Source organism: Opisthocomus hoazin, chromosome 7 (assembly GCF_030867145.1).
Source record: "Opisthocomus hoazin isolate bOpiHoa1 chromosome 7, bOpiHoa1.hap1, whole genome shotgun sequence".
In the NCBI taxonomy this organism is placed as follows: domain Eukaryota; kingdom Metazoa; phylum Chordata; class Aves; order Opisthocomiformes; family Opisthocomidae; genus Opisthocomus; species Opisthocomus hoazin.
Window position 1 is genome coordinate 47,447,389 of NC_134420.1, and position 24,035 is coordinate 47,471,423.

General features: G+C 43.8%; 1 protein-coding gene across 4 annotated transcripts; it reads left to right on the forward strand.

Moving 5' to 3' along the window:
* The first annotated feature begins 412 nt into the window (after positions 1–412).
* Positions 413–22,871, forward strand: ZNF410 (zinc finger protein 410). 4 transcript variants are annotated; one of them, XM_075425512.1, is made up of 11 exons: positions 413–601; positions 1,264–1,405; positions 4,184–4,377; positions 13,771–13,906; positions 14,199–14,432; positions 14,701–14,892; positions 15,744–15,903; positions 16,726–16,907; positions 19,552–19,641; positions 20,771–20,896; positions 21,465–22,871. In XM_075425512.1, exons 3-11 carry the CDS (start codon positions 4,345–4,347, stop codon positions 21,647–21,649), a joined length of 1,338 nt encoding a protein of 445 aa, XP_075281627.1. In that variant the 5' UTR covers positions 413–601; positions 1,264–1,405; positions 4,184–4,344; the 3' UTR covers positions 21,650–22,871. The 4 variants fall into 4 exon arrangements, with proteins under 4 accessions (XP_075281627.1, XP_075281630.1, XP_075281629.1 ...); XM_075425515.1 differs by lacking the exon at positions 413–601 and adding an exon at positions 721–919; XM_075425514.1 differs by lacking the exons at positions 413–601; positions 1,264–1,405 and adding an exon at positions 2,910–2,981.
* Positions 22,872–24,035: the final 1,164 nt, after the last annotated feature.

The window sequence follows — 24,035 nt, forward strand, 5'->3', positions numbered from 1 at the left end:
CCCAGCGCGGCGGGGAGGGGCAGCAGGGGGGAGAGGTTGGGGCGGAACCCCGGCCGGCGCGGCGCCGCGTGGGCCTTACCACCCAACCCGAAGGGGGGGGGGGGCGCGAATGAACACGGCGCCGAGCTCTGTTCACGCGAGGCGAGGAGAGCAGCGGCGGCGGAGGGAGGAAGAGCTACCCCGCGGGAGAAATGGAACGTGCCACCGGTTGAGTGGGAGGCGGAGCCAGCCCAACCGCCTCCCTGAGGGGAGTTTGGCTGTGAACCCCTCGGCGCTGTCAGCGCGGGGCCGCCTCTGCCCCGCTACCGAGCGCGGGAGCACCTGGCACCTCGCGGGGCCCTCTGCGTGCCTGCGCGCCCCGGCCCCGCGGCGGAACCTGGAGCGGCGGGTTGAAGCGCAGCTCCGCCGGGCGGGAGCGTCTGGGCGCCCAGCGGCGCGGCTCCCCGAGGGGCCGGCCCGGCAGCGCGGGCGCTCTGTGCCCCCGATGGCTCCTCCGCCCTAACGCAGTGCGGCGGGAGGCCCGGGACCCCGCCGGCGGTCTCCGTGGGAGCGCTGGGCGCCGCCCGCCCCAGCCTTCCTGTGTTTCAGGAAACCTGGAAAGGTGCTGGGTCGCGGCTTTCAGGCACCGAAATCGCCTCAGCAGCGTTCGGCACCGCGCGGGAGGGGCGAAGCGCGGCGGGGGGGCCCGGCACGTGACGGGCCCGGGTGCGGGGCTGAGGGGGTGCGTGAGGAAATGGCTCCGGATCTCGGTCCTCTCCGTTTCTTAAAACTCGTCCGCTTTGTAATACCCGTGCCTACATCAGCGGTAGGGGCGGAAAGGTAACTTGTGCGTGCAGGCTTCGGAGAGAAGTTAAAAATCTGTTACATGCTGATGCTGCAAAGGCTGCGCCTCAAGGAGAAGTAAATTGCAGTCGCACGTGTAAGTTTTGCAATTTTAAAAATCTTACTGAAATACAAAATTGAGTACTGCCAGCATCTTGGGATAATGCATGTGAGTTTCTATAACGATGTTATACATGAGTGTACAGAAGCATACACATGAAAGATGTGCTAAGAGAAATAAAGCCTAGGTAACTCTTTCCACTCAAAATTTCAAAATAGGGTCCCGTTATAGAGAGATTTATCAATCTAAAACACCACTCTCCCTTTGCTCCATGGCTAGCCATTAACTTGCAGCAGGGGTGAAAAACTGGTATCATTTCTCTTTTCTTGAATCTGGTCATGGAGGAAATGTGACTGAGTCTTCTATTTCTCCTTGGTTAGAGAGAAGGATCCCAGAGGGGCAGCTGTTATTGACAAAGTGAGACTGCAGGAAATTCCCAGCTGCACAATTCTGCTCCCCATCAGGGACCAGTGCTGCTTCACACACCTGCGCAAGCGATTTGGAGCTGCATAAACAACTCAGGTAAGCGCTGTGCTACTCCCACTGCAGATTCCCCTGTCAGATTAGACCAGAATTCCCGAGGCAGTCAAGATGCAAGCGCTGAAGCAGCCAGACTCATCTGGCCTAGAAGGATGCAAATGAAAGAAACTTGAGCGCCTACACGTCTCTGTATTTTCATGCCTACTCAACAATTCCACGTTGTTGGGCTAATGATGAGTCAAAGGACTTCTGAGATGACTGAGTATCTGAATGTAACAGAATCAAGTTTTACGATTCAGTGCCCTGGCATTACCAAAGTGACATCGAGAAAAAACAGCTTATGCAGTCAGTAGTTCTGCATTTCTTGGTACTTTTGTTGGATTGTATTGGGTCAGCAAATGTGGCACACTGGGATCGTGCCCGTGGTAATAAACATGGTGAAATGGTCTGTTAACCGTGACCGTTGTTGCATGGCCATTTACTCAGCTCCAGCTTATCGGGGTTATGTTAAAAAACTCAACCTTGGGAGCTACTACCTTCAGTTTTGTGGGCTTGAGAGAATAAGTGGGTCTGTCTAAAGCTTCAGGTCGCCACAATGATGCCCAGGTGGTCCGAGATGATAAATGCCAGGCTCTGTGAGGCTCCCCAGTTCAGGCCATCCACACGGCCAGTGTGCTACTGAGGCAGCCGCATCTCTGAGGACACCGATTCTGGGCGTTGAATCGCGGTTTTCCCTGCCTTGGACATTGGAAACATCCTTCAGCCTGACCGAGAGTTGATTCCAGGTTTTTGTAGCACTAATGCAGTGACTGCAAGTCGACGGGATAACACCTCGGGAAAAGATGCGCATCTGAGTTGGTTGCAGGCGTTGGGGAGTCGCTGGGTGGCTGCAGCAGGTAGCTGGTCACCCGTCCCTTTGCTGGAGCACGGGGCTGTCAGTGCCACACCAGCACAGAGCCCTCCATGAAGCCTCTCGCTGAACGTTTAAAGCCGAGGGGGAGAAACCACGGATCTTTAAGCTGCAAATCAAAATTGTCACGTGACTGAAAGGCAGAGGAGCCGTCCCGCACTTCTGAGAGGGGCTGAAGAGAGGAAACCCTGTCAAAGCGGTTCTCGGGTGGGAGATGGGAGCCCTTTCCCGGGAAGCGACCGCTGGGGAGCCCCGGGCAGCCTGGTTACCGAGAGGAGTCGGTAACGATCCCTATGGAAAACCCCAGCGCCGAGCTGATGCTGTTCCGCCTCTCGAGGCTGGGGGAAACGGCCGGGCACCCGCTCCCGGGGCAGGCGGCCGGCTCCCGCAGCGGACAGGGCGCATCCCCGCGGAGCCTCCCTGGGAGGGCCGGGCCCAGGTAGGCCCCAGGGCAGCGCCACGGGCGGAAAGCAGCCCCCTTCCCCCCCCCGCCTCCGGGAGGCGGCGCTGCCGGGCAGGGGCACCCGGTGAGGCCGGGGGGGGTGGGGGGTGGCGGGCACAGGGTCACGCGCAGCCGCCGTTCAGCCCCGGCGGCGGCCGGAAGCGGCGCTCCTTACAGCGCTCACCATAGAGTTGGAGAAGCGCACCCCCCCCACCTTGGTATTTCCTGTTGGGTGCTGCGTCACGTCCGGGAGGCTAGAGATGCCGGTAAGGCGGGCGGGGGGGCGTGCGGGCGCTCCCTCAGGACTCGCCGCTGATCTTCGGGGCATGGGAGCCGAGCGGGCTGGGGAGCGGGGGTGGGCGGCCTGGCCCGGCCCTCTCCGCCGCCGGGGTCGCCCCTCACGGCGCCCGATCAGCCCCGCGGTGGGGGGGGGGGGGGGTGGCGCACCTGCCCCGCGTGGGGGAGGGGCGCGGCCCTAGTCGGGCCTGGCGCTGCGCCCCTCCCGCCCCCCCCAGGGCCTCCCTCTATACCCACCCCCCCCCGGGCTCTGGCCGGTGTCCGGCAGGCTGCCCCCCGTCCCCCCCGGCTGGGGCGTGGGCAGCCGGGCCTGGGTCGCTCGGGGCAGCGGGTGAACAGGCGGGGTGCTCCCGAGGCCTGGCTTGTCCGCGCTGCCCCGAGGTACCTTGCTTTCACCGCGTTTGTTGCCTTGTCCCTGCGCGGCGGGAGGGGAGGCTGCCGCGCGGCTTGCTGTCGGGAGTGCTAGAGGAGGGCTTTTAGGTTCTCCTTTTAGCAGATACAGTCGTCTCATTATTTTTTAATATATTCAATAGATTTGTAATTGTGATGGAAGAGGGGGAAGAACTGTAGATAGTTCATGTTCCTTTCCCGTCACTGGTGTCTGAGTGCTTTCCCAGTAGGCAAAAATAGATACAAACTTGTTCTCGTTTTCCTCTGTAGACCGAAGAAGAATCATTGTATGGGTATTTGTGAAATAGCTTCTGACCTACCTCTGTTCATCAAGATATTTCTTGTAATCAGAAATGTGACATCTTAATAGGCAGGAGAAGCAGAGTTTTCCTGGTGACAGGTTCTGTATGGTTGCCTTTCATCAACAGTTTGGATAATTGCACTGTTTCGCAGGCTGGGAATTCAGCTTCCTTGCCTCTTGTGTGCTCTATGTGATTTTCATTTGATCCCATAAGTTTCTGGGACAAACAATTCAATTTTCCATTGAAAATGAGCTACTGCAAAGAAAATGTGGTAAATGGCCTTTGAAAATTAATTTCACTGTTTCAGGATGTTATTTTGCTGACTCAAAGACAGTAGAAATGTAGGAACTTGGGTAAATTAGTTTTCCCAGTACTTCAAGGTATATTTTACAGTTACATGCAACATCTACTTGCCTCTTTTTGCTTTGCTCTTGTTTTTTTGTTACTATCTCTTTATATTTCTTTTTCTGTTGTACTAGGTTAAATTGAATATTTGTGCAACACCGCTGCTTGCAGAAGGACCACTGCTCTGTTTTACACTTAGGAAAATATGAGAATAAGCAGGGAGCGTTGTTCTCTCTGAACTAAAAAAAATCTGTGCCTTGCTGAGGACAGCTGCAGGAATCAGACACTTGAATCAATGTTATCGGATGAGTTAGAATCCAAACCTGAGGTGAGCAATTATGAACTGGATTTGGTTCCCAGGAACATTTATGGGCAACACTTAGAAAAAGCTCAATGAGTTTATTCAGCTTGCTGCCTACGTATTAGTTCTGAAAGTGTTTTCAGTGGCATCTTCTAATGTGTCCATCTTTTGATCTGAATGGTAGAAAATTAAAGAATACTGCAGGTTTTTTCCCCTCCTGGCAAGTGTCAGCCAATATTCTTGCCTGTTTTCAGGTTACGTTTTTTTTCACCATTATAATGTTCTTTCTGTTAAAAGAATAAAAAAAATTACTGTATTGACTGCTTCTTTCCCTCAAACCAAATTGACTTTACTTGGTTTTGATGAGTCTGGATTATTCTGTTAGCATTGACCAATTCTGTTTTTAAAGTACTCGTGTTTCCATTAAGCAGCTGGCAGGTGCAGTAGACAGCAGCACCCTGGGGATCATGGTTGCTCGGTGTGAGGCTGCTGGAGTGTTTGTTCTCAGGTTCAGCTGGTAGCATGGCTGAGCATGAGTTGCAGTGATGTATGTGTGTGCACACAGTGCATGCACAGCTGGCCACAAACAGATTAACACATGCGCAGGTACAGTACCTTTAAGAGGTAAGCACAAGAGTGTGAACAACACCAGAGTTTGTTAGTGGAACATATCTATACCCTCATCATGCAGTCTCATGCATACTCACGTTCACAGATGTCTGTGGTCTCTGACAGGCCTAAAGCCTTTCTGGTATCAGTGCCCAGGCTCAGGGCTTTTTAGCCATTTTCTGGAATTTTGGGTTTTTCCAGACTATGGTTGCCTACTCCTCACATGTTGGTCAACTAGAAGTTCACTAGCAGCACACTCACTTATGGGTAGAATATTTAGGAATAAGTTTAGTAAGTAGATAGAAGGGACTGCAGTGATCAGAGACAGCAGTGTACTGACCAGCAGCCAGCTAACTTGTCATTAGAGTCTCTTTTCTCCCCCCTACCCGTGGCTCTTTTTCCACTTACCCACCTTGATTCGTCCTTTGATCCTTCCCCTAAACATTGCATAGGAAGTTTTACACATCCTGCAGTCCCTGTTACATCAGGTAGTAAGTTTGGTCTTTCCTAGGACACCCATTCAGATAACCCAAGACAATTTTGTTTTCTTATCAGTTAACAAGTTCTGGCTGAACCTTTTCAAGATTTCACTTCAGCAGTGGATCAGTGTCTGAGGGGTTCTGGTCTTTGTTACTCTTACCTGTAATTTGCTAGATACAACAGTCTGAATTTTGTTACATTCAACACAATTGTATCAATGTTTTCAATTTATTACCTCTCCTGTTTCTTGCCTTTGTCTTTTAGGCTGAATGGCCATTAGCCAGCTATCTGTACATCCCCCCCCACTTAAATGTGCAGAAGACTATGGCTTTGTGTTCTTGCTTTTCTGGTGCTCAGCTTTACCTCTTCAGAAGGTTAAGGTCCTAGAGCAGAAGACTTAGTACTGCTGTGAAGTACCTTTGGGGGAAGTTCACAAGTGTAAATAGAACTGTTTTTATGGAGACTTTCTATCCTTTTTCAGTCCATATGCCATACAGCAGGTATCTTAAACTGGTGCTCCAGAGAGAATTATGATTATATGCTGGTAATTCATCATAGCCCAGGTGATGTGGTAAGGTATTTGTTTCTTAACAGAGCAGCGAAAGTCCTTCCAATCACACTGTTCTGGTAAAGTAGCTGCAAATTCACAGTAGCCCTGAGTAGTCTCAGTACGAGCTACAAGGAGTTCCTTTCTCATGCCTTGGGGTTGATATCTCATAACTGGTATCAAATTTTCTCCCAGTTCTCAATGATGAGGTGGGGGACTTTGTTGCTTCGGTCTGTGAGTGGGTGGATTCACAGAATCACAGAATAGTAGGGGTTGGAAGGGACCTCTGTGGGTCATCTAGTCCAACCCTCCTGCCGAAGCAGGGTCACCTACAGCAAGCTGCACAGGACCTTGTCCAGGTGGGATAGATTATATCTGACAGCTAAGGACCAGGATAGTTGGAATGCTTGTTCCATCGTTCCTCAAATAGGAGCTTCAAATGGGCCTTCTTTTTCCTCAATTGAGTAAGGCATTTGTTAATTAGGCTTGTTTACATAATAGTCTGTTCCCCCATAGCGGAGTTGCACTTCCTTCCCAGCAAGCCCGGAACAGAGTAGGCCATTCTCCAGTAGGAGCAGGCCTGATGCATGAAAGCTACGGTGGTTACAGAGGGCATTCTTTCCATAGACGCTGTCTTCCAAACCATGTTCCTCAATCTTGATCAAGGATGTTTTATACTACAAAACTTGAATACTACAAAAGGGGATTCATTTGCATTGTGAATTACCAAATCTATACACACCCTTTTTCTGGTTCTGATTGTGAAAGCTGAGTGTTAAGTTAGTACGATTTTCTACTCCTTTGGGGTGAAACTGGTAGATACCTTTTTTACACCTTTCCCAAACAGCAGTTCAAGTATCTCTGAAATTCAGTCGTGATTTTATATCCTCTGCTGAGCCATGGCACCATACCACAGATGTTCTCTCATATCCCCTACCATGTGGGAAAGGTGTTAAGAGCTAACTGTATTTGTGTAACATCTAGATAATATTAATCAAAGCGCTATGCATGGATTTCATCAGCTTATTTGCTACTGGTTTTATCCCTCAGGAAGCCATCAACGTGCCAGTAAATGTTTGATACTTGAGTAGAGGTGAATCCTCCTTTCGTAGGAAGTTACAAAGCTGCTTGGAGACAGTTTGTACCGGCAGAGGGATCTGCTTTTTCTGCTGGATTCCCTGCCCCCAAAGCTGTATTGCCAGCATTCCTCAGGGAACTGATAAGATCTGCGTTTTGCATGCTTGAAGCCTTCAGGGTCATTTGTTAAAATTGCAAATATTTCCAGCCACCTCCACCGCACTGGTCCACTGCAGGGTGCATTCTGCTGTCGGGGTTAGCTCTAGCACTATCGAGTGAAGTACAGCTTTGGTCTATAAATTGAATTTGCTATTGAAAAGGGAGGTATTCTATCCTTTTTCTCCTCATCAGCACCTCACAAGGAGAGGAGTGAATTAATTCCCAGAGGTTGTATAGGAGGCAGGCATCCTAGTTTCTAGCTAACGAGCCTCCTGCCCTCCACACCCTTCAGCTCCAGCCCCTCCTTACCCCTGCACCCCTCCCCCTTTGGTAAATGTTCTTTTGACCACTGTATTTTGTAGTGGTTCACTGGTTAAATTTAGAACAGAAACAGTATCGATTAAAAACGTGGTCCCTGCTGCTCTGGCAGTTTAGTCTAGCTCTCCAGCTGTCCCGTGGGAAGATGGATCTGAATCTTAGTGCCGGAGCAACCTCCCTCCCCAGCCACCCCCACCTCAAACAAAGCAGCTGCCTGACACTTCTTGGCTTTTGAATCGTCTGATGAAGGGGGGGTCTGTTGTGGGACACAAACCTAAACCTGATCCATCCCAGATGGCCATATTTTCATTTGTTTCTGTAGCGTTTTGTGTTATTTTTAGGATCGCTAGGAGAGGTTCCCAGTTCGTAAGAATATTTTTTCCCCTCTTGTGTCAGGGACATTATCCAAGCTTCTTGGCAACACAAGCTTTCTGCACCGCTTGTGGTGATAGACCCTGGGATCATCCTGTCCAACAATCTCTTGGTGACCAGCAGGGATGACAATTATTTGTTTATCCACAAGAGCCAAGAAGTATTTTACATTTTTAGTACATACATTGTCTACATTACTTACAGGATTTTCAGAGTTATATGGTGTTTCAGTAGAAGGAGTAAAAGGAGGGTATATTCAAGAAGGTGGTACGGCAGAGCCAAAAATAAAATTCTTCACAGCAAGATGCAGCTGAACTTTGCTCATTTTGTCCCTCCAAGGCTTACAGATTCTCTCTATATGACTCACATTTGGCCCATAAAGTTTGAATCTCTAAGGTGAGGATGTCCTTTTGCAATTAATGAATATTAAAATTTGTTTCAAATTCCAAGGGATGTCTTGGCTATGAAGTAAACCTACTTTACACTTCCTGTCATTCTTTTTGTGTTCTGTAAATATTGTGTACATTCAGTTTTCCTAACTATTCCTATTCAGATGCCCCAGGTGTCGTCTGTGGTTACAAGTTCTAGCACTTTGGCCGTGTTTGCAGAAGGATCAGTCCCCTCCTTACATAGGGATTCTATAGTCACAATCTGAGGAATACTTACAGACCTTCTGGGTCCTGTTTATGATGCCAGATGTGGTTATGAGATCTGATGAACTGTAGCATCCAGGAGATTCCTCCTCTCCTGGTCCTTCAGACTCTTAAGAGACCGCTGGACTGTTCCTAGGTGCAGGCAGGAATCAGGCCAAGCCTGAACTGCAAATATGCACCCATGCACATGCAAATAGTACAGACATGTATGGCTGTAAACACTACCACATGGCAAGACAGCACCTTTACAGGCATCCACAAACACAAATGGCATTTACATGGAACAGGAAGACCACAAATGGCCTAATTCTGTTCCTACTCATCAGGTAACAAGGCTTGAAATTTGATAGTGTATCACATGCGTGCCCTCTCTCAGCTGACACGCATACTCACAGTCATGGATCTGTCCAGTCTCTGCCATGCTGTGAGTCCTTCCAGTATCCAGCTCTGGGCTTTTTAGTCCGGCCTCTGGCCAGGGTCTTGGGTTGCCAGATTGTGGTTTCCTCCTATTGGCAGGCTAGTCCAGCTTGAAGTTAACTAGATGAATGTACTCGGAAACTATTTAGGAGCAAACAGCATTTGAGAAGAAGATGGGATAGACTGCAGTAATGAGGCAGAGCAGCATCCTGACCTGCAGCAATGAGGTAGAGCAACATGCTGACCTACAGCCTGCTAACATGTGGTCGACCCATATTATCCCCCACCCCCTTCCTGTTCCTCATGGTTGTTCCTCTCTTGATCCCTCCCTTTCCCCACCTTTGATCCTTCCCCTAAACATCCATAAGTTTTTACATTCCCACAGCGTCCTCTTAAGACATCTTAAGTTTTACCCCATACCAGAATTTTCCCCGTATCCTTTAAGAAGTTTTCTCTTGCCTATGAGATACGTTCTGGTAACCCATGATGATATTGTTCCTATCTCTTACAAAGTTTCTGGATTAATTTCTTCAAAGTCACACTCAAGTCGTTCCTGTAATGGCCCATCCATCAGTGTCCCAGGAGTTCTGGTCTTTGTTACTCTCTCTTATCTGAAGTTCATTAGAGTTTGTGTATCTGCACATTTAATTTATCACCTCTTCTGTTCCTGGTCTGTCTTTTGTGCTGAATAGCCCATTACCAGATACCCTTATAATTTGCTATTTTCTTTCAGCTGCAAAACCAAATTAAAAGAAACTTAAGAAAGCAGCACACAGTGTTTGTAAATAGTTTTTTCCCATATTCCATTTGCTGTAGTTGTCATGAAGGTATTCAGTGATTTTGAACAGGAAGGAAGGTTTCTGAAAGTACTTGTCTGTCAAGACACAACTGTCACATGAACATTTTTATTTTCTCTGAATTATTTGATGTAGAGTTGGGAGGAATATAGTTCGTGATTGGTTTGCTTTAGTATATGGAAAGAGGTGAGGTTCTTTATTCCAAATTTTAATAATAAGCATGATTAACGTCCTTTTATTTACTTCTGCTTCTTTTGCCCCCTTTTAATTCTCTGTACTAGCTTGTTATTACTTTACAAAGAAAATTAAAAGGATCTCTTTTCTTTTGAGCATCTGTTTCTGGCTGCTGCATTTTGCTTTTCCCTAGTGGCTTAATGTTGCTGCGTGGAAGTGGAGCGTTTGAAGCAAAGCTTTCCTATTGTAGGAGGAAAGTCTTATCTAAGCTTTCTGTATAAATATAGAAGAGTCCATAAACCATGTGTTTCGTGATGGAGTAGGCAGCAGTAGAGATCATGAACAGCCTTTAAATGAAAAACAATCCTGTAATTTAGAACCATCTTGCTGCTCGTATTTTTTAGTCTAGCTTCTTTCTTCTGGTTGCCTTGCTCTGTTATTCTTTACTCCCTTCTCTTTTTACCCCTCTTTCTCGTATTTATTTTAAATCTTAAATTAGAATGCATGGCCTTGGGGGAGGGACTGTCTCTTATTGCCTGTGTGTATTTTTGACAACATAAGCATAGTTCACTCTTCTGACTGGGGCCTCTGGATAACCTTATAATATAGCTAAGAGGAAAAAATGCTAACCTTCCAAAATGCAATCTGGCTTGTGGCCTAGTTTGGGTGGCATGTTGCCATCTGAATGACCTCAGGACTTAATTTTTACCTTCATAATTGTCGGTGAGGACAGGCTGTTCCTAAGGGAAGATGAGCTGGGAGCAAAGGGTGATCCCAGCCCAGGCGGTGTCCTCACTGACCAGGGCTCGGCTCTGCAGCACATGAGCACAGCAGGCAGAGGCAGGTGCTGGAAACTGGGTCCATCCACAGCCCTGGACAAGGCAAAGTGATAAACCAGGCCCAGGGTCCATCCAGAGAGTCCAGTCAGGAGTAAGAGGTGGGGCTGGAGACACCAATACAGTAAAAGTCTGAGATCGATCCAGGAGACAGAGCCTGCGATAGTTAAACCTACAGCTCAGGGGGAAACTATTGAGCACAGGTTGAGCTTAACTGGAGCCCCTGGGTTTAACTGGAGCCCCTGGGGAGAGGGGTATGGGCCCCAGGTGAGACCACTCTGGGCAATTAAGGCTTCAGGGCTCTGCAAGCAGTAACTCTTGGAGGTGAAACTGCTTGAGGAAACATCAGTATTTCCAGTGTTTTCATGAGAGGAAATAAGCATTGAGAAAGAGCCCAAACTATTGAGTTTTCTTTGCAGTTTCTTTGATTTAATGAACTTTGTCCTGATGTAGGAGAGGCTCAAAAGGCTGGTGTCTGCTACAGAAATAATTTGGAACTGGGTGTCAGTAGTTCTGAATTTTAAATGCTAAGACAATCACAACATACAAAATAAGAGTAAAATTATTAGTGACTATTGGGATTTAATCACAAACATACAGTGGGCATATCATGCTTTTTTACTCTGTTTCTTTTGACACAGATGAACCATCTCACTGTGCAGATAACTCTGTCTGGGCTCTGTGTGAATGCATGCTAAAATGTGTCACAATGAGGGTAGCAACTTTTGATTAACCATCTTGTACAGTTTCCTTCTAAATGCCAAAGATAAAGGAAATCTGTTGCATATGGTTGTTTGCTAGACAGCAGCAGAAAGCAGGATCTTTATGTCCAGGAGTTTCCTAGAGATAAGCAATAGTGACTTGAGGGTTGAGGTTTTGGTGTATGGTTATGTTCCGCATTTCTTTCATCCATGTTTTTCAAAGTATTTTGAGAATGTGAGTATAGAAGTCAGTCTGTTTGACAGAACTGACATCCGAATAAATAGATCGTATATATGGTTTTTAAGGGGCATTTTCTCTGAAATGTGGACTATGTGCCTGGGTCTGTTACAACTGACCCCTTTCAGTCTTTCTGATCTCCAGAGGTTGAATTCCACACGGGGAGGGGGATTTGAGACCATGTTTGTTAAAAAAACTTGTGGGGTTCACAGAAGGATTAGTTCAGTCCATTGCAAAAGCTGGGCTGTGTTATTTCCTATCTCCCAGCAGCGCTTCCTTTGTTAAATCAGAATATTTTAGTATGGAGTGCTGTGGCACTGGTAATGGCAAAAAGAGAGTCTCATTTCTGCATCTGTGCCCTGGAGGTAAAGAGGAGTCCAGCATTATATCCAGTAGTCTGACAAAAGCTTGAGATGTTGTCGGGGGGACAGGATGAGTAAACAAGGCATATGCTTTGCTGCTCTGAACTTGGTTAAATATGGGAAGTCTCTCAGGGGTGAGGAAAGGCATTTCTCTGACTTCCAGTTCCTTTTCAAACATCAGGTTCCTTTTTTATAACTGAAGGTTTTTGGGAGTTAGCCAGAAGTAATTTTTGCATTGCCAGAGCTGACTGATGTTAAGGACAGCTAAATCTGCTGGACTGAATGACCCAGGCGTCTGCCATTTCCTGGACCTATCAAGATGAGGGCTGCTCCCTATTTCTGATCTCAGATCCAGCCACTAGGTGAGGTTTCGTACAGTTTTTAAATAGGCACACTGTACAGCTGTGACTGGCACCAAACAGATTAAAAGGGGTAGGACACTTGTAGCTTTGCCCACAGAAACCCAGGCAGCGCAAAGAGCCTGATTCTGTTCCCGAGGGTTTCTGCCTAGAGTCAACCTTCATGGGTTTCTCCAGGGTGTGTCCCCACACCTCTCACTCTGCTTGCCAACTAGTCTGACTGGGAGTTCACTAGCATATGACACACACACGCACTAGAGAGCAGGATCACACAGGAAATAGTTAGGAATGGAGTTTAATAAGAAGACCAGATGGACCGCAGTGGTTAGGCTGCGACAATTGAATTGACCAACTTCATGCATATATGTGATGGGCCTCTTTTATCTTCCCCTCTTCATTTTCCTGTGTTTGTTCTGCCCTGATCCACCTTGATCCCTTCTTTTTCCTTCCTTTGGCCTTTCCCTTAAACAATGCATAGTAAGTCCCGTACAGTCTCCCAAATCTCTTGTTCAGTCCCAAAGCCCTTGCCAGTGAATGCATCCCAGTATAAGTCCAGTACCTCTTTATGCAATAGTACCCCTTGTTTTGCATAGCATTCTGGAGAGGGCTTCTTTTGTTGAATCCCCTTAGTGGGTGGGTTTCACACTAAGGACAATGGCTTTAATTGTCCATCTTTGATGGTCTTAGGAGTAGCCGATTTGAATGGATAAGGCTGGCTGCTTTCTCCCCCTTGTTATCCCAGCCTTGTTCTTATGATCATTATCTGCCTATTTTGAATAGCCATTAGCTAGACATCTTGGCGACTAGGCTTTTGCTTGCTTTTTTTTATTTAAAAAAGGCCAACTTTCTTTCAGTTAAGTGTTTAAAGACGATGGTTTAAAAAAATACCTGTACCAAAAGGCTGAGCATGGAAAACATTTACTTGGAAGGTTAGAGCATAGTAAAGTATCGAGTGGTAAAAGATGAATTAAAAAGGACTATATGCCTTAAAATATGGCATATATTGGCAAAATTTATCTTGGTAAAAGATTAATTAAAGGGAGTTTAGCCTAAGTAGCATTCAGAGTAGTCTGCAATGATCCAGAGCTGTTTATTGTATGTTAAAAAAATGAGATTTTTATGGTACTTTGGAAGTGACAAATGCAAACAATTCTTTCTTTGTCATTAATGTAAATTGAAAAGCTTCCATTTATTTTGATGTGTATTAATGGGATTATATTCAGTGTCTCCTACAAGACAGTAGGGGGTAATGGACTGGGTTTAGTACCTTTTTTAAACGATTAGTGCTGCTCTTGACCTAATCTTCAATATCTTTTTTCAGCTGCTGGTTCAGTTTGTTCAGAATACTTCTATTCCACTGGGGCAAGGGCTGGTGGAATCAGAACCAAAAGACATCACCTGTCTTTCTCTCCTTCCTGTTACTGAGACCTCAGAATGCAACAGACTCATGTTGCCAGGTAAAATCTCTGCGGCAGATCTTTGCAAGTGTGCCCTTTATAGAGCTGTCTTCACTGCGCCACTGTGATGCGCTGCCTCTTGCTGATAAGGCATTCCAGGAATGGAGGAACAAGTTCAGAAGGGTGACTGAAACTTTTCTCATTTAACAGTGAAGTCTGACCAGTTAGAAAATTCCTTTTTCCTCCAATCTCAAGTTCTAATATTTTGAAACAGAAAAAGAACTTCATAGGTATCTTTTAGTCACAGTGCGTTTATACTCTTTATTTACTTTGGTTTCACTTTCTTCACTAGATGATGAAAGAGATCTCACTTCTCCAAGTCACACTAGTTCTTCCAAAGATATTTCTTCATCTGCTGTCTTGAGAAGTCTCCAGGTAAATGTGGGCCCTGATGGAGAGGAAACAAGGGCACAGAATGTACAGAAATCATCTGAACTTCTGTCAGCTCCAGAGACTTCCAGTTTATTGCAAGACCTCCAGCCCAGTGACAGCACTTCATTTATTCTTCTCAACCTAACAAGAGCAGGTAATTCTCCTTCTGTTTGTCATATGGCTAGATATGTCTCAGACAACAGAATGCGGGAGATACAACTCTGTCCCTGCTCCTTATGGAGGGGAAAGATCGTGAAATTTGCTGGGCATTATTGGATATTTCAGGAGCATTTAATCAGCAACAGCTTCCTATAGTGTAGAGATCAGTGAAGACTTTTTCAGTGCAGCTATTGCATCTATGCCACGAACACTAGCCTCTGTTATATTATCCTTCTGTTTCATTAAGCTGTCTTCTTTTCTAGGGCTGGGGTCTCCAGCAGAGCACTTGGTGTTTGTTCAAGATGAAGCAGAAGATTCTGGGAATGACTTTCTCTCTCATGATAGCACAGACAGCAGTACCCCATGGTTCCTACGAGTGCAAGAATTGGCCCATGACAGTTTAATTGCTGCCACTCGGGCACAGCTTGCCAAGAATGCCAAAGCAAGCAATAATGGTAGGAAGTCCCCTGCTTCTGTCTCAAAAGTTGAATGTTCCACACAAGGCCCCTAGTTTCGGCTTATTTCTTCTTCTCTCTTTCAGTCTCTCTTGTTTTTAATCTATTCTGATGTCTTCAGATCATCAGTGACAGAATTATACAGAACAATCCTGTAATTTTTCTGCAATATAAATAGGCTCCTTGGTTTTTCTCAGGGAATGAACTTTATTGGAGCCAGCAGTTCCATTGTAGTCGGCATGTTCTCCAATACATGTAAAGAGTATCTTCCTTCTGACTGCAGCTACTTGTTTTTCAACTTTCATTTTCACTTTCAAGTGTCTATTTTTAATGCATACTGTAATTCATACGTTGTTCTTAGTTCCACTGGGTTTGAAGATCAGCTTTCTAGAGTATACATATTTGGATTTAATCACATGCTTTGTCACTTCATTATTTTAATTAATAAGTGCAAACAAATGCAATTATCTCTTTTTTAGATGAGGTGTTTTTAAAAATAGTTATCCTGGCTGATACTTAAAATTAGTTGCTTGATATTGATATAGAGACTATTTTTGTAATTTTTGATGCATTAACTTTCTATTCTTCTTGTGGTAAGCCTCATCTGCTAGCAGCTGATCTGATACAGATAGCTTGTTGGGGACAGTTTACGGACCTGGTAAAGTTTGCAAATCTGTGTCTGTGACTGTTATGTTCTAGGCAGCAGCATGTAGGACATAGTAAAGAATTAGTAGCCAGGCACATACCTGCTTTACAGTCCTGTACCATATATGATACTGGTTTTATCTATTACATTTGATGCATTATAGTATCAGTATCTTTTTTAGATTTTGCTGGGCTTTTTCTTCCAGGTGAAAATGTTCATCTTTGCTCAGGAGATGGGCAGCCGAAAGACTCTAGCCCCATTCCTCATATATCTCGTGTGGAAAGGAAGCTGAAGTGCACAGTTGAGGGCTGCGATCGGACATTTGTGTGGCCAGCTCACTTCAAGTATCATCTGAAAACACACCGGTGAGCAGAATAAAGCTATATGTTGTCATGACTTTGAAAAACTGTTCTCTGTATTTGGGATAGTGTTAGTTTTTGACAGCAATAGGCTGTGAAAACCTGGTATTACTCTTAGAAATACGAGGCCTCTTGCTTGCTTTAGGTCATTGATGTTGAAACACTTTGACAAGATTTAGATTATTTTTGCAAGTCCTTGTTAGTGTTTGGTTTAGAATATTTGTATTTTAACAGGTGCTCAATAAAGAGCATCACTATCACTTCTGTGGTGTAGTGAACATTAGAACTTGTAGGATGTTATCATATTTTTATATATCCTTGAACAAAGTTTCTTGCTCTTACAAATGACCCTAATCTTTTTTAGATAAGAAATTGACAGTCTCTAAGGTAAATTGTAGAAGAGAAACTTAAAAACTGGGAAGGACTTCTATAGACATGTGACCACCATCTTGCCCTGAGACAGGGCCAGCAGTAATTGCATGTGTTATATGTACATATACAGTAATTTTTGATACTCCAGTGACTGAATTTCCACAGTGGTCCTATGTAATCTGTTGCACTGCTTTACTGAATCATTCTGGGTAGGGAACAGGCAAGGCAGTATGATGAAAAGATACTACCTGAACAAATTCTTCCAGTGGACCACCCAGACTCTAGTTCCTTAGAAACTTAGGTCACTGACTTTGATTGAGTCTCTCTGTTTTCTGATAGAATTCATTTCAATTTAAATTTTTCTATTTTTTATTTAATAAAAAAAAAGAGCTTGAGTGTTCATGAAAAATACATTGTAGTAGCTGGTAATGAAACAGCTATTTTGTTGCTTCCCAGGAATGACCGCTCCTTCACCTGCCCAGCAGAAGGCTGTGGAAAAAGTTTCTACGTCTTGCAGAGGCTGAAGGTGCACATGAGGACTCACAATGGTGAAAAACCCTTTGTGTGCACAGAGCTGGGCTGTGGGAAACAGTTCACAACAGCTGGAAATCTGAAGAACCACCTACGAATTCACACTGGTGTGTTTTAGACCTCACCTATTTGTGGTCTGCAGAGGTGGGGTCTTTACTGAGGAAGAAACCACTTCCTCCTCTGTCCTCAAACTTTTGAGAATATTATGTTGTTTATCTCTGCCGTTCATTAATGTCCCTTTTCTATGAAGTCACATTGATTTATAAGTCAAATTAATCAAGTGCTTACCCCCTTTACTACTCTGTATAATTTCACACAGGTTTCACCCTTCAAATACTGTATGATGATGCTGTACTCTGCTGAAACCCATACTCTGAAGATTCCCTTCCCCCCTCACATTTTTTGATGGAGGGAGGGGTGCGTGTTGTTTTGGCGAGAAACTAGACTGTTCCCAAGGGAACAGTAAACATGACTGCTGTAATTTGTTTTTATAAAGAAGCTGTTTTAAATTCTTGATAGGCACAATAGCTTAGATATTTCTCCAGCGTGGAGTCCTGGTGAACACAGTCGTAGCTATACTGACATCTGGCTGAATCTGACTAGCTTATGGAACCTATGCTGTTCATAGAATGACTACATTTGGGAAATTCAGGGAAGTGAGATACACAGTGGAATGAGTAGAAAAATATAGTAGCAAACTCTAGGAAAAAGGCAATAATTAGAAGACAGCATTTTGGCATGCAAACTGCTCTGTTTGTGCTAATACTAATTTGGGATGTTACCATATGCTGGAGCCTATGTACTCTTAACTCACGCTCAGCTTTTTATATTAAATAAACCAAAAATCTTTTATAGTGCTGTATTTTATACATGTTTTTTTTATGCTGTACCCTCTGGAGAATTTGATCCTGCCTTGTCAGTATTTTTAGAAGTTGGTGTATCAGCCAAAGTCTTGACAAGTGCATAAAGTGCTTTAGGTGTTTTTATCCTAGAAAGTTGTTGGAGAGGCACCCAAGTTACTGCTGAAGTGATCAGCAATTTAATAGTTAGCAAAGTTCACAGTGAATATTCTGGTGGTTTCGTTTGTTTGGTAGTATTGCATTACAGTGTGTTAATGTGTCAAAATAACCTTGACAACTGTGAGAGCACAAGGCCTCTCTAGTAAAACAAAATCACAGATTATGCGGTCCGCCAGCAGCTGTTTATGCCTTCTGCCTTACTTAAACACTACCGTATGGCATGTGCTTTGTAGATACACAGGGAAAAAGGCTGCTATTTTAAAGAATTTGCAGTCTGGCGAACACATGGTTTGGGGGCAGATGTTGGGATGTAGTTAAAAATTATATATACCAATAATAAAATTTTGGATTTGTAGTAACAGCTGCCATAGTTTTTTTGCATTTAAAGCTCACAACCAATGCACAAATGAAGTTAATAGGCCCAGCTGACATGTGCACGATCCTCCATGACAGAGTGTTCTTCAGCCAACAGAGTAGTAGTTTCTGGAGGACTAATAACTTTCTTAACTGCAAATTGGTAATGTGCAATTAAGAGTTTGATCAGACCAAAGGTGTTATAAAACTGCAGGTGTAAATACATCTAGGGTTTCTTATAGATGGAACTGTGTGCTGTAATTTTTGTCAGTGGTAATTTTTGTTCCTTCTTTCCAAGTTTTAAAAGTTCTCAATATTTATAACAAGGCAGAAGGTACAATCAGTGTTTGAGAATCTGCTACGTTTCAGCTTCATAACACTGGTCAGAACATGCTGTCTTGATCCTTTTTTGCTCAGATCCGTTGAAAGCTGTAGCAGGTAGGAAGCTGAGATATGAACTGTAGGGAAAGGACTTCTGAAGGCAAAATCACAGCAGAAACAACTTCAGAAACAAGTTTACTCTGAAAGAAGTATGTATATGTTAGACAATAAAATAGCTAAAATAGCTTGCTTAAGCTCCTGTGGACTTGCTGTTACTCTGATACAGTAGTCTAGTTAAAGACTTGAGATCATAGCGTTAAACATGCTGTATTGAGTTCTTTAGTAGGATGTTGCAGGCAAAAGTTACCTCTAGTTTTACTTAAGGCTTTGTTAAGAGGGTGTTTAGAACAGATTAATTATATTGCATTGCATTAGTGTAGTCACTTCCCAATTTACCATCATTTAGACAAATACAAAAATAGCTGTGGAGATATATAAAAATAAATTTCAGCCTATGAGAACAAATTGTGCTTTGAATTATTGTTCCTCCACACATAAATATAAATGACTGATGGATGTCTCAGGATTTTTCCAAGTTCAGCCTGATCTGGTATAAAGTATAGAATCTGATATGAAGGGAAATACAGTTAATGGGATTTTTGGCACTGAGAGGCAGAAAGGGAACACGATCCTGGGAGCGTGTGAAGCAGAGAGCTGGTTGTTAAGAACTGCATATAGAAGATATATCATAGTCCAGGCACTTTTATATTACTCTTCTGGTATTTATATACTTGTAAGATCTATTCAGAAACAGTGGACCATTGCTTCGCTTTCAGTGAATGATGATCTAAGAATATTTCAGAAAGAATGTCAGTGTTTCGTCTGAAAGCTGGTGAAGAGAATGCTTTAAAAGCCTTACGAAGCATATGTGTAATTTCCATTGAACTTTGTTGCATGTAAGGCCCAAAGGGAGAATGGAGTAGAAATCTTCAGAGGTACTTGGACAATCAGAACAAGTTGTGACCCCAAAATCTAAGAACTTATTTTTCCCTTGTAGGGGAAAAACCCTTTCTGTGTGAGGCACAGGGATGTGGTCGCTCCTTTGCCGAATACTCCAGCCTTCGGAAACATTTGGTTGTCCACTCAGGTAAGAGTCTTCACCTGACATTCTGTGACCTATATGAGAAAAGATGTCTATTGTAGGACTTTGATTTGATTTTCTATAAGAAAAGTCCTCTGGTTTCTGCAGGACTTCTGGTCATAGTGTTTCATGACTCCCTCTGTGGTGCCTGTAGCCTGTACACTTTAATCTTTTCTGTTGTTTCTGTTTCTAAATGTTATGTGTCTAAATTGAAATTACATTTCTAAAATTTATTTTTTAAATTGTTTCTGAAATGTCGCGAAGTTGAATATCTGTTTCGTAGCTGCTATTTTCTTATTTAAAAGAGAAAATCTAGCACCTTTATATATTAATTAACGCCATTCACATCTGAAATCTCTCTTGGGTGGGTTTCTGCCATAAGTAGGATTTTTCTTTATTTTTTAATACTGCATACTTGTAATTGGACAAAACATTAGATGGAATTGTATTTCACAAGTGTTTCAAAGCTTCTGCCTTCTGTTTTGATTGATCTATCTTAAATATCATCAGTATATAATGAATATTGCTTGTTTGGGGAAGGAGAGACTTTATTGGGGTAGTAACTTTTGGGATTACCCAAGTTCTCCATGCTTTTTCTTTCCTGTCTCCTTGGCTTCCATGCTATTGAGCTCATATGTATGGACATTGTGCTTGTTGTATTGTGAAAATGATAGACTGCTCTGTAAAATAGAAATCCTTTCACAGTGACAGGTCATCATCCAGTCTCTACTCAGTAATGTAGATGAGATGCTGCAATTTGTTGTGTGATGGCAGGAGACAGCTTCCTTGCCTTTGGTCATTTTATTCTAGGTATGGGTCATCAAATATTTCCATGTCACTGAGTCAGAGAGTGCAAATAACTTGTTGCCTCTCGTAAATCAGACTCAAAGACTTTATGTTCCTCTACAGACTTGAGATTTCCAACAGCTGACAGTACTGATACCTAAAACTCTTCTGTTCTGGAAGCTTATTGCTCTCCAGGAAACAGGAATATTTCTGATTTGTTTTTCTCAGCGATAATTAGCACCAGTGGTGTCAACAGCTGTTTCAAAACAGTATTATTGGCTTCTTGGTTGATGAGGTCTTTGTTCCCAATTTGGTAATTCTTGGGATATTTTCCCCCTTCTACTCCAAGGAGTGAAGCCCCATCAGTGCCAAATTTGTGGGAAGACATTTTCCCAGAGTGGTAGCAGAAATGTGCATATGAAGAAACACCACTCCCGAGCTGGAACAGCTGGCAGCAGAGAGCGAGAACAGCCAGGTAAGGGAGGGAGGGCACTCTCTTTGGGGGAGAACTGCGGGAAAGAATTAGTGGATGGTCAAAGAGAAGGGACGATGTTTGTCCTGAAAATATGAGACCACAAGCCAGTAAGGAGTGAAAGACTGTTCCTCTTGGACATGAGGATGGATTGCTCGCCCCCTCCTTTTCTAGGATAGAAGACAAAGGTGTGTTTCTGTATTGTGGTGAAGGGGCAGACAGGTTCAATTGTTTTCAAAATTAACATGAATCTGGTTCTTTTTTTTCACGTGGAATCTGTGCCCTTTGTTATTTGTTCTTGTTGTAAGAAGCCTGGTTTTTTATGCAATGTGTATTTAAATATTTAAAGAGAAAGCCAAGCCTGCATGGGATCCCGCCATACTAAGGCTCCAAACCATCAATACAGGCGTTACCATCCATTGGAGTGCCGGATGCCCAAAGAGTCGGAACGGATAAAGAAGGTGTCTAGGGAGGAAGTCTATGTGACTTGGAGGCGGGTAGGGATCGTATTGTATATTGCAGTATCATTACATCATGAGAATTTTGGTTTACCCTTTTTTTTCCACAATAGAGTCACTGATGGGCAGCAGTCTGCTGGAAGAATCTGCAGTGCATAGTAAGAACCTCATCTCCATGAACTCTCAGCCCAGCCTTGGTGTTGAGTCTCTGCACCTGCCAGACACTGAATCTATTATTGGAGTAGAGGAGGGTGAGACCAGCTGCTCTTTTTTCCGCCCTCTTATATGTGGTGACTGAAGTGGGATCGATCGTTCCTCCTAGAGGCTCACCATGTTGCAGTGGGATGAGTGAACATTGCTTTAACTGTGCACGGAGCGGGTGGGTAGATGGAGAATGAATCATAAAACTGGAGTTGGAGAACACCTACTGGACCAAGTTAGGTGAAGTCTGCTGCTTAGGTGTCATTTAGTCCATGTCGTGGAACGCCATTTCAAAACTGTTTATGCAGTCCATTCTCCTAAAGCCTAACACATTTGTTTTGCTGGAGCGCCTAGGAGCCCCAGCTAAGGACCAGGACCTCATTGTGCTAGGCACTGTACAAACATTCAGTATCTTGGGCAACAGGCCTTCCTTCCATCCTTTACCTTCAGAGACTGTATTCTAATACATCTCACTGTCAGAAGCTGACTTACTCTCTGAAATAAATGTACTACTTGATATCCTTTAATTACATTTGCTGTGTTCTTTTCCTGCTTTCCCCAGTCACTTTTCCCTCCAAAATTTATCTTTAAATGAGTCTACCATGTAGATGTTTTGAATTTTTGTTAACTTAAAGTTTCTTCACAGCTGGGATTATTAAGAGTGCAGAGTTTTGCTAAGATACTCTGTGTCTATAATAGCTCCTGTGCGAAGAGAATGCTTTCCGTTCTTATTGCTCCCTAGCTGAATGTAAAGGTAGTGCTGCTGTCATTAAAGGTATTGTAATTTGGAGGTTCTTGCAGAAGCTCCACCGGGTATCTGTGAATCAGGATCTGATGTGGTTTGGCTACCATCTCATCAACTGATGGGAGATGCTCTAATGAGATGTTGTCTTTACTGCAGTATTTTTATAGGTTAGCTGAACAGGCTGTAATTCTTTTAACTAAAAATACCAAAATATTTTCATAAAATGCAAAAATCCAGAGCAAAAGGGGAAATTGTTTATTTCCATACCACTTTTGAGATATATTGAGATGAGAAATCTCTTTTAGGATTACAGAAATGTAATCCTGCTTTCAGGACAACACTTTGTTTAGCAAGAAAGCTGCTAGTGAGTTTCAGTTACTTAGTTTGATGCTTTTACTTTCATCACTATTTCAGCAATTTCTGTTTAGGGACCAATATTAAGACTTGGATTTACCTATTACTGTATTTATGCATGTTGCCTTAGTATTTGTTAAAGGGATATGGCATAATATCATGTATTAATTTGAAGTCAAGCCTTTGTTCCTCCTATCTTAAAGCTTTACTTTACACTTCACATATTTGGAAATTTCTTTCTCCCAATATCATCAAGTATTAATATGGAAAGTGGCAAACAATTTTAGTAAATACCCCTTAAATGTATGTATTAAAATTTCCCTCCCACTGCTCCAGATATATCCATGCAAGCCCAGTGGGCTTTAGACCACAGACTGAGAGTATGGAACAAATCTTCTTTCTTTCCTCTTTCAATGTGACAAGGCATGGTGACAATATGATTACATCATTGCACTTTTCCAGGGGATACAGGCGAAAGAACAGCCTTTGTGTGTCCTACACAATTAAACCTGTGTAGAAACTAGTACGCTGATAACAGCCTTCCTTGAACCCTCCCAGCTGTTTAAGCCTCTTCTCAGTGTGGAACGCCTCTGCAGTGGAGGAAGTATTTCCAGCCCATTGGGAATTTCTCTAGTGAAGGGCTGCATTTCAATCTGTGACACAGCACGCAGCAGATGTATTGTGTAGAAAGCTCTTCAACTGGAAAAGGAGGAAAAAAGGAAAAATATGAGCCTAAATTTAGATTTGTTGGAGATTCTTTGGGTCAGTACGGAGGACTGCTGCAACCCAACGCATTCAGCTGTGTATCAGCATGAGTTGATCTGTGTGCAAGTGTTAACATAGCAGCCTGAAATCGCAGGGCTATATATTCTTGGATCTAGTATTTTGTTAAGATTAAAAATGTCAGGTTCTCAGTTTTATATCTTTACCTAATGTGCTAGCTCTTACAGGTACTGTATTTCCGATTTGGTGATGAGGTTTTGTTGTCACAGTGTAAGGAGAAATGGATTGAAGTAATGAAGATGAGAAGACACAGCTTCCATTTAAAAAGTGAGGGAAACATGATTAATAAAGAAATTGACAAGGCAGAAACACAGGTAGCCATGTACAAATCTTTTAATCTCAAAGTGCTTTGATATCATAATTCTCAGAAAACATTCCAGGTGGCAAGGGTTTGTATTTTTGAGATTACTGTCAGGTAAAGGAAGACCACTAATGTGTGAACTACACCATTCAAGTTGCCCCAGGCATTTGAGTGCAACATGCTGACAGGTAATTGTAATCGATGGCCTTGCTGGACTTGTCGAATGCAAGACAAAAGACAAACGGACTGAGGTTGTCAAGAGCCGAAGAGCTAACAAAAGAAGTAAATAACTGGTGCTTA